The 13,402-nt window shown below is 42.4% G+C and overlaps 1 protein-coding gene across 1 annotated transcript; it reads left to right on the top strand.

Moving 5' to 3' along the window:
- The first annotated feature begins 11,546 nt into the window (after positions 1-11,546).
- On the top strand, positions 11,547-12,332 carry LOC121004826 (ras-related protein Rap-1b-like). Its single transcript, XM_040437194.1, has one exon. The coding sequence runs from the start codon at positions 11,547-11,549 to the stop codon at positions 12,174-12,176; it is 630 nt and encodes a 209-aa protein (XP_040293128.1). The 3' UTR covers positions 12,177-12,332.
- The last annotated feature ends 1,070 nt before the right edge of the window (positions 12,333-13,402 follow it).

Below are 13,402 nucleotides of genomic sequence, written 5' to 3'. Positions count from 1 at the left end.
TATATCACATGTATAGTAGACAGCAGGCTCAGGGGTGTATATCACATGTATAGTAGACAGCAGGCTCAGGGGCGTATATCATATGTATAGTACACAGCAGGCTCAGGGGCGTATATCACATGTATAGTACACAGCAGGCTCAGGGGTGTATATCACATGCATAGTAAACAGCAGGCTCAGGGGCGTATATCACATGTATAGTAGACAGCAGGCTCAGGGGCGTATATCACATGTATAGTAGACAGCAGGCTCAGGGGTGTATATCACATGTATAGCAGACATCAGGATCAGGGGTGTATATCACATGTATAGTAGACAGCAGGCTCAGGGGTGTATATCACATGTATAGTACACAGCAGGCTCAGGGGCGTATATCACATGTATAGTACACAGCAGGCTCAGGGGCGTATATCACATGTATAGTAGACAGCAGGCTCAGGGGTGTATATCACATGTATAGTAGACTGCAGGCTCAGGGGCGTATATCACATGTATAGTACACAGCAGGCTCAGGGGCGTATATCACATGTATAGTACACAGCAGGCTCAGGGGTGTATATCACATGCATAGTACACAGCAGGCTCATGGGCGTATAATACTCATGTCTGACCAGCAGGCTCAGGGGCGTCCATTATCAGCATATTACATGACAGGGGTGCTGTCTCACGATGAAGGGTGCACGGAGAGTTTGGGCCTTCTGCAGAAGTTTTGAACACTTTCCTGTGCAGTCTGACAGGCTGCAGTTCGCAGTTGTGGGGATGGGAGCGCCAGCGTCCCTGCTGCCCCTCTCCCTGCACCCCCTGCATATAAAGGAGTCCACAGCTGACAGGAGCGAGCAGAGAACACACTCCTTACCCCAGGGTGCTGATGAAGCCGTTGACTACCAGCCACGCCGGGTGCGCGCCTCTGTGTGTGCTTGAGCCTGCGCAGCTACTGCTGCCTGCCAGGCCAGTGATGCACTGACCAATCAGCAGCAGGATCTTTGTGTTCCTAAAAGCTGATTGGCCAGATGCAGTGGAGGGAGCCCACAGCCCGGATCATGGAGGTCAGACAACAGGGAGGGGTCGTGTCAACCAAGTCAGGGTCGGGGCCCGGGGTTGGAGCTGGAGGGAGAACACAAGTGGGTGGGCCACCTCAATGCCCTTACTATGAATTATCTGTCTGTGTTTTGTGCAGAGAAGATGTAGATGTAAGGGGCGAGGCCTTCCATGCGCTCCGGGCCCCCCTGTGCCACGGGCCCCATAGCAACGGCGTGGCCTGCCTATATTGGCGGTACGCCACTGGTCACTGGGGCCTCCACCACTGGGACACCCACCTACTGCTAAAATGGGAATCGTGAGACCCCATTCTTCTTAACTGCATAACCGTAATGAGTTTGAATGGAGCCATGGTCACATGTGCGCTCTGCTGCTCCATGCAATGCCTATGGGACTGACGAAGTACAGCACTGCTTTCCGTCAGCCCCATAGACATTGAGCGGTACCCCTATTCCAATGATCTATAAAGAAACAAGATACAAGGGGATACTGAGGTGCAGAAACAGTGTTCCCTTTGCAGGGGAAAACAGAGTGGTGTTGTCTACATTCCCACAGTATGGCTGCTTGCAGGCCTGTCCTGTGTCAGGGACAAGATTTATAAAAATTGGCATTTCTGGCAGTTCTGAAAGCTTTCCTGTGTAGAATGGGGCAGAGCTTCCAGAGTCCTGTAGATATTCTGCTGACAGTTACACATCGCACGGCATTCCAATACTGTATTAAAATGATATTTTAATATTTTGTGTCACATTATTAAAAATTATAATACAGACACATTTATGGTATGTAGACGAGTCACAGGTAGATAACCTTTCGTATCAATTGATTTATTTTTACGTGCACTAGTACCTCACTATTGCATTTCACCCATGCCAATAGTGACTGAATTTATGAGTAAAAAATATGTATGACTATACAATCTCTATGTTTCTGGCTCCCCTCCCCCATGTGGCTTACATCAGGGCTTCCCACTGTTCTCAGGAGCAGTGGAGGATAATGAGGCAGCTGCAGGCTTGTGTCAGATAAACCGTTATCATTCTGCCATGCGAAGCCAGATAACAGGGAGAGCGGTGGCTATAGACGAACAGAATTATATGAAAATACGTTTTCTCTTCCCCATTATCAGGTGGATCAAAGTAGACCTACATAGCAATATAATCCTTATGCCGTAATGAAATACAGAGCCTTCTGTGATTCATCGACGCTTTGGTCTCATTTCAAAGGAAAAAAGTGAACCCTAGAAATGTCATTTTAGAAAGTAGGAAGCTGCCGGTAATGTAAAGAACGCCCTGTTCCTGGATGCTTGAGGCAATGCAACATACTCAGTCTAGTAAGTCAGTTAAGCGAATACATGTTAACCCCTTAAAGATGTGGCCTATTTTAACTTTTTGGATGTGTTTTTTATTTATTTTTTTCGTTTCTTCATCCCCTGCCTCCGAGAGCCATAACTTTTGTTTTTCCAGACAGGTTGCATTTTTTTTTAATGGCAACATTTTGGATTACATATAATGTACTGAAAAACTTGGGGGTTAGACATTTTTGGGGTTTTATTTTTGGCTTTCCTTTTTACAGTGTACAATAAACGTTTGAATAACTTTATTCTGTGGGTCAGTACATTATTGTTATTGGGCAATACAACATTTTATATAGTTTTTATGTTTTACCCCATACTTTCAAAAACATAAAAAAAAAATGACTTTTTGAAAAATATTTTTATGTCACAATATTCTGAGAGCCATGACTTTTTTACTTTTCCTTTGACGGAACTGTGAAAGGGCTTGTTTTTTGGCAGGCTGAGTTGATGTTTATATTAGTGCCACTTTGGGGTACAGTAAAGACTTTTTATTCCATTCTTAGGGAGGCAGGATGAACCATTTAAGTTTTTGTCTAGTTTTGTCGTCCTGTGTTCACTGTGTGTTCATTGTGGAAGCAGTAATACCAATGATGTGTATTTTAACACTAGATCTCCTATGATACAAATAAACTATATAGAGAAAAGTATTGGTGCACACATCTTAATCATTGAATTCAGGTGTTTCATTGCCACAGGTGTATAAAATCCAGCCTAGCAGCCATGCAGTCTGCCTTTATCAACATTTGTGAAAGAATGGCTTGGTCTAAAGAGCTCATTGAATTCCAGTGCAGTTCTGCAATAGGATGCCACCTCTGCAAGAAGTCATTTTGTGAATTTTTTTTCCCTGTTAGATATTCTACCATCAACTGTGGGTGCTATTATTGTAAAGTGCAACTCAGCCATGAAGTGGAGACCGTGGTAAAGTTACAGAGCAGGGTCACCGAGTGCTGAGGTGCATAGGGCATAAGGTAGCGACGCACTAAAGACTAGATAACTACAGACTCCAAACCTCCTCCGCCATAAACATCAGCACAAAAACTGGGTTTCCATGGCTGAGCAGCTGCATGCAAACCTTACATCTGCAAGCACAATTCCAGGTATCTGATGGAGTAAAGCACGCCAAAACTGGACTCTGGAGCGATGAATCATGCTTCTCTATCTGGCAGTCTGATGGATCATGGACAGGTGTAGGTTTGACGAATGCCAGGAGAACGATATCTGCCATTAGACTGCATTGTGCCAACTGTAAAGTCTGGTGGAGGATGGGTAATGCTTTGGAGGTGTTTTCAGGGGTTGGTCTAGGCCAGGGATCAGCAACCTTCGGCACTCCAGCTGTTGTGAAACTACAAATCCCAGCATGCTTCATTCATTTCTATGAGAGTTCTTAGAAGAGCAGAACAAGTGTGCATGCTGGGAGTTGTAGTTTCACAACAGCTGGAGTGCCGGAGGTTGCCTACCCCTGGTCTAGGCCCTTAGTTCCAGTGAAGGTAAATCTTAATTCTTCTGTATACTGAGACAATTTGAACACTTGTATGTTTCCACCTTTGTGGGAACAGTTTGGGGAAGGACCCAGTGCACAAAGTAAGCTCCATAAAGGCGTGGTTGGGTGAGTTTGGTGTGGAAGAACTTGAATGGTTCATACAGAGCCTGGACCTCAGATACCTTTGGAATGAACTAGGATAGGAGGAACTGGATCACAACTTCTGTTCAACATCAGTGTCTGACCTCAGAAATGTTCTTCTGGATGAATGGGCAAAAATGTCCACAGACACCAAAATCTTGTAGAAAGCTTTGCTTAAAGAGTGGATGATGTTTTAGCTGCACAGGGGACCAACTCTATATTAGTGCCTATGGATTAAGAATGGGATGTCATAAAAAACCTCTGTAGGTGTAATGTGTAGGTGTCTCTATATAGTGTATATGAAGGTATTTGTGCATTTTTTTCTTGTTTGATTTTACTCTAACATTTTATTATTATATGCTGTGTGACATTTGTATTAATCATTTGCTTCTTGCACATCACTATGTAAAAGCGTGCAAGGCCTTATGTCCAGCTAGGATTTAATAAAATTCATGAAAAATAAGTTGCAAATGAGAAGTCACATCTCTACTGCACACAGATCCCAGCCTGTAAAGTAGAGCCCATACAGTCATAAATCTGTCAATCAAGTCAATCCATTAGCTCTAACCTTTCCATTGGTTAGAATAATGCCGCATTGATATATATGAGCCTACGTTCCTTTTGGTGGCCATCTTGTATAGTCCTCAGAGCTCAGGCGGCCACATGGCACCCACACTGGTCCTCCAGTCAGAACATGTTACAGTAGTATTATCTTTTCCACGTCACATCCTCCAGCAGAGAGAGAAAGCTAAATATGGGGCTGTATTAAACTGGGCAAACAGAAGGGATGTCAGGGGGAGTAGACCTAGCAAATATGGTTTTTAATGGGTTCTTCAGAAGTAATAGGATTGTACAATGCTATATAAAAAAAATCTACTGTAATAGTCCAGAAACAGCGCCCCACTTGTTCATGGTCTGTGATTGGCATTGAAGCTCAGCTTAACTGAACCCTATTCAAGAGTGCTGCTGTTCCTGGAAAATAACAGTAGGTCCTTTTTGATCATTCTGGAAACCCCTAAAGGGAATGTATCACGAGGAAATTGTGTATTGTATCAATCAGGTTTTTATGTTAAACAACTTTTTTTTTTTTAGAATTTCTGTGGTTATTTTTAATTTTCCCCATCACTAGCCATATTTTTTGAATTCCTTTGCATTATTGTACTTCATAATATGCCAATGTTTCTGATCTGTACAGATCACTTTTAACCTGTTCCGGACATAGGGCGTACCGGTACGCCCTGATTTCCCGATCATTAAGGACACAGGGCGTACCGGTAGGTCCTATGTATTTCGGCGGGTGGTGATCGGAACCCGGTGCCTGCTCAAATCATTGAGCAGGCATCTTGGCTAAATGCAAGGTGGGGTCCTGTGAACCCCCCGTGTAGGCGATCGCAGCAAATCGCAGGTCAATTCAGACCTACGGTTTGATGCGTTTCCGGGTTATTCGGGTCTCTGGGGACCCGATAACCCGGAACAGGATGGTGATCGGTGGTGGTGTGATAATACACCACCAATCACCATCCTTAGATCCTGAGAGGTGATGGTGACATCACTTTTCAGGATCGCTCTCATTGGTCGGCTGGGCGGGCGGTTCATTCAAATTATCGCAGCGCTCCTCTCCTCCTCCTTTTCAGTCCGGAGCCCGAGGAGAGACGCTGCATTGTGTCTCAGAGCCAGCACCCCCCATCTGTTCAGAGCCCAGGATCCAGCACCCCATCTGTGCCCCAGCACCCCCAGGTATTTAGGGAAAGGCTAGGGACAAGTTAGATTAGGCAGGGATATTTAGGGAAAGTTAGTTGAAGAAATAAAAAAAAAAACAGTTTTGGTTGCATCACCCTAAGTTGGGTGTCTGGGGTCCACAGCACAGCTGTGTGACCCTAGACCCCCCCAGGGGTGCTGCAGCTTAAAAAACTGGTTCTCAGACTTGAGACACTAAAACCAAAAAAAAAAATTTGCAAAAATATTATTTAGTAAAACTAAAATAAATAAATTCTTTTGTCACCTTACATCACAAAAATTGTAATAGCAAGCGTCTCAAAAAGTAATATGCCCCCCAAAATAGCGCCAATAGCGTTTTTTTTTGTTTATAAAAAGATAATATAGTGTAAAACATTTTTTTTTTTTTAAAAAGTAGACATATTAAGTATCGCCTCGTCCGTAAGAATCTGCTCTATAAAAATACCCCCCCCCAACCCCTCAGATGAACACAGTAAAAAATAAATAAAAGAAACGTGCCAAAAAACGTAAAAAAGCTATTTTTTTGGGCCAAATTTTCACATTTAATCAGTTTTTTTCCAATAACAAAGTATGGGTTAACAGCCAAACAAAACTTAATATTTATTACCCTCATACTGCAGTTTACAGAAACACCCCATATGTGGTCGTAAACTGCTGTATGACCAATCGGCAGGGCGCAGAAGTAAAGGAACGCCGTATGGTTTCTGGAAGGCAGATTTTGATGGCCTTTTTTTTTTTTTGGCACCATGTCCCATTTGAAGCCCCCCTGATGCACCCATAGAGTAAAAACTCCATAAAAGCGACCCCATCTAAGAAACTACACCCCTCAAGGTATCCAAAACGGATTTTACAAATGTCGTTAACCCTTTAGGTGTTCCACAAGAGTTATTGGCAAATGGAGATGACATTTCAGAATTTCTATTTCTGGTAACCTTGCCTCACAAAAATGTAATATAGATAAACCAAAAATCATATGTACCCTAAAAATAGTCCCAACAAAACTGCCACCTTATCCTGTAGTTTCCAAAATGGGGTAACTTTTATGGAGTTTGTACTCTAGGAGTGCATCGGGGGGCTTCAAATGGGACATGGTGTAAATAAACCAGTCCAGCAAAATCTGCCTTCCAAAAACCGCACGGCGCACCTTTCCCTCTACGCACTACTGTGTGCCCGTACAGTAGTTTACGGCCACATATGGGGTGTTTCTGCAAACTACAGAAATCGGGGCAATAAATATAGCATTTTGTTTGGCTGTTAACCCTTGCTTTGTTACTGGAAAAAATGGATTAAAATTGAAAATTTGCCAAAAAATGGAAATTCTCAAATTTCATCCCCATTTGCCAATAACTCTTGTGCAACACCTAAAGGGTTAAAACATTTGTAAAATCAGTTTTGAATACCTTGAGGGGTGTAGTTTCTTAGATGGGGTCACTTTTATGGAGTTTCTACTCTAGGGGTGCATCAGGGGGGCTTCAAATGGGACATGGTGTAAATAAACCAGTCCAGCAAAATCTGTCTTGCAAAAACCATACGGCGCACCTTTCCCTCTACGCCCTGCCGTGTGCCCGTACAGTAGTTTACGGCCACATATGGGGTGTTTCTGCAAACTACAGAATCGGGGCAGTAAATATAGAATTTTGTTTGGCTGTTAACCCTTGCTTTGTTACTGGAAAAAATGGATTAAAATGGAAAATTTGCCAAAAAATCTAAATTCTGAAATTTTATCTTCATTTGCCATTAACTCTTGTGGAACACCTAAAGGGTTAACGATGTTTGTAAAATCAGTTTTGAATACCTTGAGGGGTGTAGTTTCTAGAATGGGGTCATTTTTGGGTGGTTTCTATTATATAAGCCTCACAAAGTGACTTCAGACCTGAACTGGTCCCTAAAAATTGGGTTTTTGAAAATTTCTGAAAAATTTCAAGATTTGCTTCTAAACTTCTAAGCCTTGTAACATCCCCAAAAAATAAAATATCATTCCCAAAATGATCCAAACATGAAGTAGACATATGGGGAATGTAAATTAATAACTATTTTTGGGGGTATTACTATGTATTATAGAAGTAGAGAAATTCAGGTCAATAGTCGCACATATTGTTATGGCGGCAAAACTAGTCATAACGAGACATTGGAAATCGGTGGACACTCCCCATATAAAAGAAGTCTGGCAGGCTGTGAATAACACTTGTTCATTCGAACAAACTATTGCAAGGGTCCAGGACAAACTTCATACATACCACTATAGATGGGATGAGTGGTTGAACAGTACCTACTATTGCTCTCAGTCTTGAGGGCTGTTTCTGCATTGTTTTGATGTGTTATTTGTCTTTATATTATTGTTAGACTTTTCTATGTTACTATTCAACTCACTTATCATTTTTGTTCACTTCGGTGATATAAGTTTATTATGCGACTGTAATCAAGTCTGAACTCCTATATTTGATATTTTCTCTGTATCATGGAAAAGTATTTTTTGTTTTATTTGTTTTAAAAAACTTTAATAAAAAGAATTTTACAAGAAGTAGAGAAATTGAAACTTGGAAATTTGCAATTTTTTACAAATGTTTGGTAAATTTGGTATTTTTTTATAAATAAAAATTAATTTTTTTGACTTCATTTTACCAGTGTTATGAAGTAAAATATGTGACGAAAAAAACAATCTCAGAATGGCCTGGGTAAGTCAAAGCGTTTTAAAGTTATCACCACATAAAGTGACACTGGTCAGATTTGCAAAAAATGGCCTGGTCCTTAAGGTGAAATAAGGCTGTGTCCTTAAGGAGTTGAGCAGTCACATCATTATGATCACAGGCAGGATTACAATGGAAGATAACACACACATATATTGCAAAAGTCATCATAGGTAATGGTCACGACTTGTCTACTACCTCTCCCTGCGCAATGACCTCTGCACAGAGCATGTCCAAAAACACGCTTCCATAGTCAATGGTCCATGCAGTGAATGATGTATGCATATTTCTGAAATATATATATCTCAAACATTCCCTCTAAAAAAAAAAAAAAAAAAAGGAAAATAGCTGAAATCTAGTGATTTATCTCAGTCCATCTGCAACATTGTTTAGGCCTACAAGACCCAGAGGGGGCAAGATGGTAAAACTCATTTAGAAATTATTGTAATATATGGGCTCGTTAGATTGACTAGATCTAGTCTGATCTGGCCATCGGCCCATACAGCCAGCAGGACACAGGTCATTATGGTGCTGGACTATACGAGCCAATACATGGAGTCAGCTTATGAATGGCCAGGTTTCTATGAAGGCCTGCACATGAATGGTTTGATTTATAAGCGGATTGCATGTTTATGAAGACCAGGTTGGTGAAGATGGCTGCCAGCTAAAACCTGTCAGCATGGCTGATGTGGATGGCCGGCTTTACTCTGTACATGAATTACATAAATGTTTGTGTACAATTATTTCAGATTTACAGTTGCAAAACATGTGTAAGCGCTTATCGTCCCAGTCCTACAAGAAGCCAGTAGTGTGAAAGCGCTGAAATTAAGGCAATTAAGCGTTTGGCTGCCGAATTCAAAGATATGTAGTGTAAAAGGCAAGACTCTTGAAGACAACCTATTTGAACGTGAAGCAGGCGCAGCAATTAGCTGAACGCCACAGGTCTGGCTTCTCTCATCCCTGGCAATCATCTGTGATTGCTGAGGATGTTGTGCCTGGACAGAAATGCAATATTACTTGGTGGCCGTTCAAATGTAATTCATGGATGAGAGAGAGATGCAGAGAGAGAGAGATACAGAGAGAGATGCTCTAGCTCATAGTGGGGCATCCAGAGTAGGGTAACACAACAGCCATGATGTCCATATGCTCTATAAAAAAAAAAAAAAAAAAGGGTCCAGTTTTTAGAATCCTTATTGCTCCCAGTAAATGGCTGTAATCTGGGGAAATGGGGGTTGGAGACCTGGAACCAAGTGTGCAATTCCTCTGCAGCACCCCCACAGGTCAATCTAAGCATTACAATGCATAGTCTGTGCAATACCAGGACATGCTGGGTCCTCCACACAAAGGCACCCTTTCTGTAGCTGCTTTCTGCAGTTATAGATATGCATTCTGACTGTGATGGTTGGATAAAGAAATTATAGGTTCAGAAAACGTGCATCAGCTATTCAGCGATTGCACACACTTGTCATTTCGATTGTACACCATATTTTATAGAAGTTATTCCAGGCAAAGCTTAGATGATAAATACATGGTTACTGGGGGACCCATTGCTCACTAGAACAGGAGTCATGAACCACCACCACATTGAGGAGTCTGAATGGAGCAATGGTCATACATGCATCATCTATGGGGCTGACAGAAACAGTCAAGAACTTAAACTCCTATTTACTGTGGGCATGCAATGAGGAGGATCATTCTAGCGATCAGCCAGGGTCCAGCGATCATACACATAAGGCCTCATGCACACGGCCGTGCATTTTTTGCCGTCTGCAAACCGCGGATCCGCAAAAAACGGAAGCCGCCCGTGTTGTCTTCCGCAATTTGCGGAACGGAATTGGCGCCGGCAATATAAATGCCTATTCTTGTCCGCAAAGCGCAGACAAGAATAGGACATGTTATATTTTTTTTAGCGGGGCCACAGAACGGAGCCACGGATGCGGACAGCACACGGAGTGCTGTCCACATCTTTTGTGGCCCCATTGAAGTGAATGGGACCCGAACAACGGTCGTGTGTATGAGGCCTAACACATACAGGAGCTTTCATGACATCTCTTTCTAAATCCATAGACATCAATATAGTGTTGGTGACCCCTTTGCTCTTCTGGGAAGACTTTCTACAAGCTCTTGGAATGTGCCTGTGGTTATTTTTACCCCTTTATCCAGAAGAGCATTTTTGAGGTCATACCCTGATGATGGAGGAGAGAGCTTGGCTCGCAGTGTCTGTTCTAGTTCACCCCAAAGGTGTTTGATGCGGTAGAAGTTGGGGCTCTGTGCAGGCCAGACAAGTTAACTAAACCAACTATGCCTTTCTTTGTGCACTGGGGCACAGTCATGCTCCAACAAAAAAAAGGGCCTTCCCCAAACTGACTCCACAAACTTGGAAGCATTGTCCAAAATGGGCCATTATCCGCACAAGTGAGACATGGGACACGGAAACCTGTTCCAGCTCAGTGGCTGCACCATATGCATGCTGCATTCAAATGTCATAGCGGAGTACTGCCCAGTGGCACAACGGTATGAATAAATACCATTGCATACCCAACAGTATGTGTATCTGAATATAATCTATGGACATAAGCAACTCTGAAGAACTATTTGTATTTTTTTAGTCTTTCATTCGAGTGCAAACTCTACTGGTTTCTCTAGAAGCAAGGAAAGCGGTCAGACGTAGAAATGCTAACATGACATTATATTTAGAGCAGGAAATTACATGAACAAAGCTGACATACAAATTCTTCTATAAGGAAACAACCCTGTAGTAATCTGACAGCAATGTGGACGTCAGATATTTCAGTACATCAAACCAAGTGGCCTCACGTCCTAAAATGCCTGGCATTTAAGTAACATCAAACAGAGGAACATGATGAACTCCGTGGTGGTAGTGAAAAGGTTAACACCAGCATCTCAAACACAAATGCTAGAAGCACAACACAGTGACAGGTCCCCCTCCCCTACTATCCGGGTGCAGGCAGCGGCCTCTGATTGGATAAAGGCACAGCTACCTCATAAAAATATGAATAAATAGTGAGAGGTGCGGGGAATCTGAGCACACTGATCTAAGGAGCAGGACATCAGGTTGCTGTTAACCACCTATTCACAGTGCAGAGCAGATATGTCACTATCTGTCAAGGAGAAGAATCATATCAGGCTGGTGTTCCTAGGAGCAGCAGGTGTGGGGAAGACCTCACTCATCCATCGCTTTCTGCAGGACACCTTTGAACCCAAACACAAGAGGACGGTGGAAGAGTTACACAGCACAGAGTATGAAACCACGGATGGGGAGCAAGTGAAGATTGAAATCTTGGACACCACCGGCAGCTATGAATTTCCAGCTATGAGAAAACTAAGTATGAGGAGTGGAGATGCTTTTGCTCTAGTTTACTCGGTGGACAACCCAGACTCTTTTGAGATTTTGAGAAGGTTACGAGAAGAGATCCTGGACATAAAGGAGGAGAAATGTCCACCTATGGTGGTAGTTGGCAACAAAAAGGACAACGTCGATGCCCAGAAGGTTTTTTGTGATGATGCTATGACTACAGTGGAGCTGGAGTGGAACTGTCGTATATTGGAGACCTCAGCAAAGGAGAACTTGAATGTGACTGAGGTATTCAGAGAATTGTTGAGAGAGGTCAACCTTCCCAGTCGACTAAGTCCTGCTTTGCGAAAGAGGAGAGAGACAATCCCTAATGAGCTAAACAGCAAACCTCCGATGAATAAGACCAATAGCTGCAGCATCTGTTGATACTTGACTCTTGTAAAGACTTTGAGGAGAAAAAAAACAACTAAGTGGAATGGGTGGGTAACAAACATATCTGGAAAAAGGCTGTCCATTCTAGAATTCATTGGCATAGAAATAGGAGGTGTTCGTAGACAGGGAAGGAGGCTCTGCCTACAAAACTGGTTTTCTCAAAGCGACGCCAGTGTGAACTTATTCTATGTCCTTAGACAGATCAAAGTAGACACTTAGATAACTCGTACCTCGTATGGGACTGCATTGTTTCATTGTTGTTGGTGTTACATGAGTAATGCTACATATCGCTGTAATCACAATGTTCTAGCTGAAGAACCATGTACTTTATAATAAAGGGATTGGAAATGACCTCAGCATTGTTTCCTAAGAATAATATTGCAGGGTGGTGCGAGCAAGATAGATAATGCAGAACACTGCAATATGATTTCACATGGCTTGCTTAATTTATGGTGGATGACCTGGGAGTTAGATATTCATTTTGTATGAAATTGTAATGCCTCTCAAACCAAAAATGACATATTGATCCAAGTTGCAGCATCAATAAAACCTGGAGGTTCTCGTTGTAGAACATAGATCAAGTGAAGAACTGTAATCTGCCTACATTACTCAATACAGAACACCGCCATTAATTCCAAGGCGCAGTACCTCTAATAGGGGATGAGCATACATAGTATGGATCCTATTTTCAGTATCATACCCAACCCTACTTAAAGGGGTTGTATCACAAAACATATTATACATTTTTCAAACAGCAGAATGATATATGAGATTAATTTGTGGGAAACATTTATTCATTTAAATTGCTGCGATTTCTATGCTCAGGAGCCATGTGTGCGGTGACGGTCAATGACAGTCTTATCAGTATGCCTGCTCAGTCACTAGCAGGACCGCTCACATGACGCCTAAGCACAGAGATTTAAATGAATAAATTGTCATACTGAATCATTTCCTATAGATCTATGCTTCAATTTGCTCAGCTCCTCCTGCTAGATAACATATAGCATTTTCATGGTGACAGGTTCCCTTTAAGGGGCATCTGTCTGCAGATTTGTACCTATGACACTGGCTGACCTGTTACATGTGCACTTGGCAGCTGAAGGCATCTGTGTCGGTCCCATGTTCATATGTGCCCGCATTTATGAAAAAAATGAAGTTTTAATATATGCAAATGAATCTCTAGGAGCAATTGGGGCGTTGCCGTTACACCTAGAGGCTCC

This window comes from Bufo bufo, chromosome 6 (assembly GCF_905171765.1).
Source record: "Bufo bufo chromosome 6, aBufBuf1.1, whole genome shotgun sequence".
Classification (NCBI taxonomy): Eukaryota; Metazoa; Chordata; class Amphibia; order Anura; family Bufonidae; genus Bufo; species Bufo bufo.
Note: the sequence above shows the minus strand (reverse complement) of the source record. Positions and strands in the feature narration are given on the sequence as shown.

Coding starts and splice junctions, on each gene's coding strand:
- LOC121004826 (XM_040437194.1), top strand. CDS start 11,547: ATGTCACTATCTGTCAAGGAGAAGAATCATATCAGGCTGGTGTTCCTA.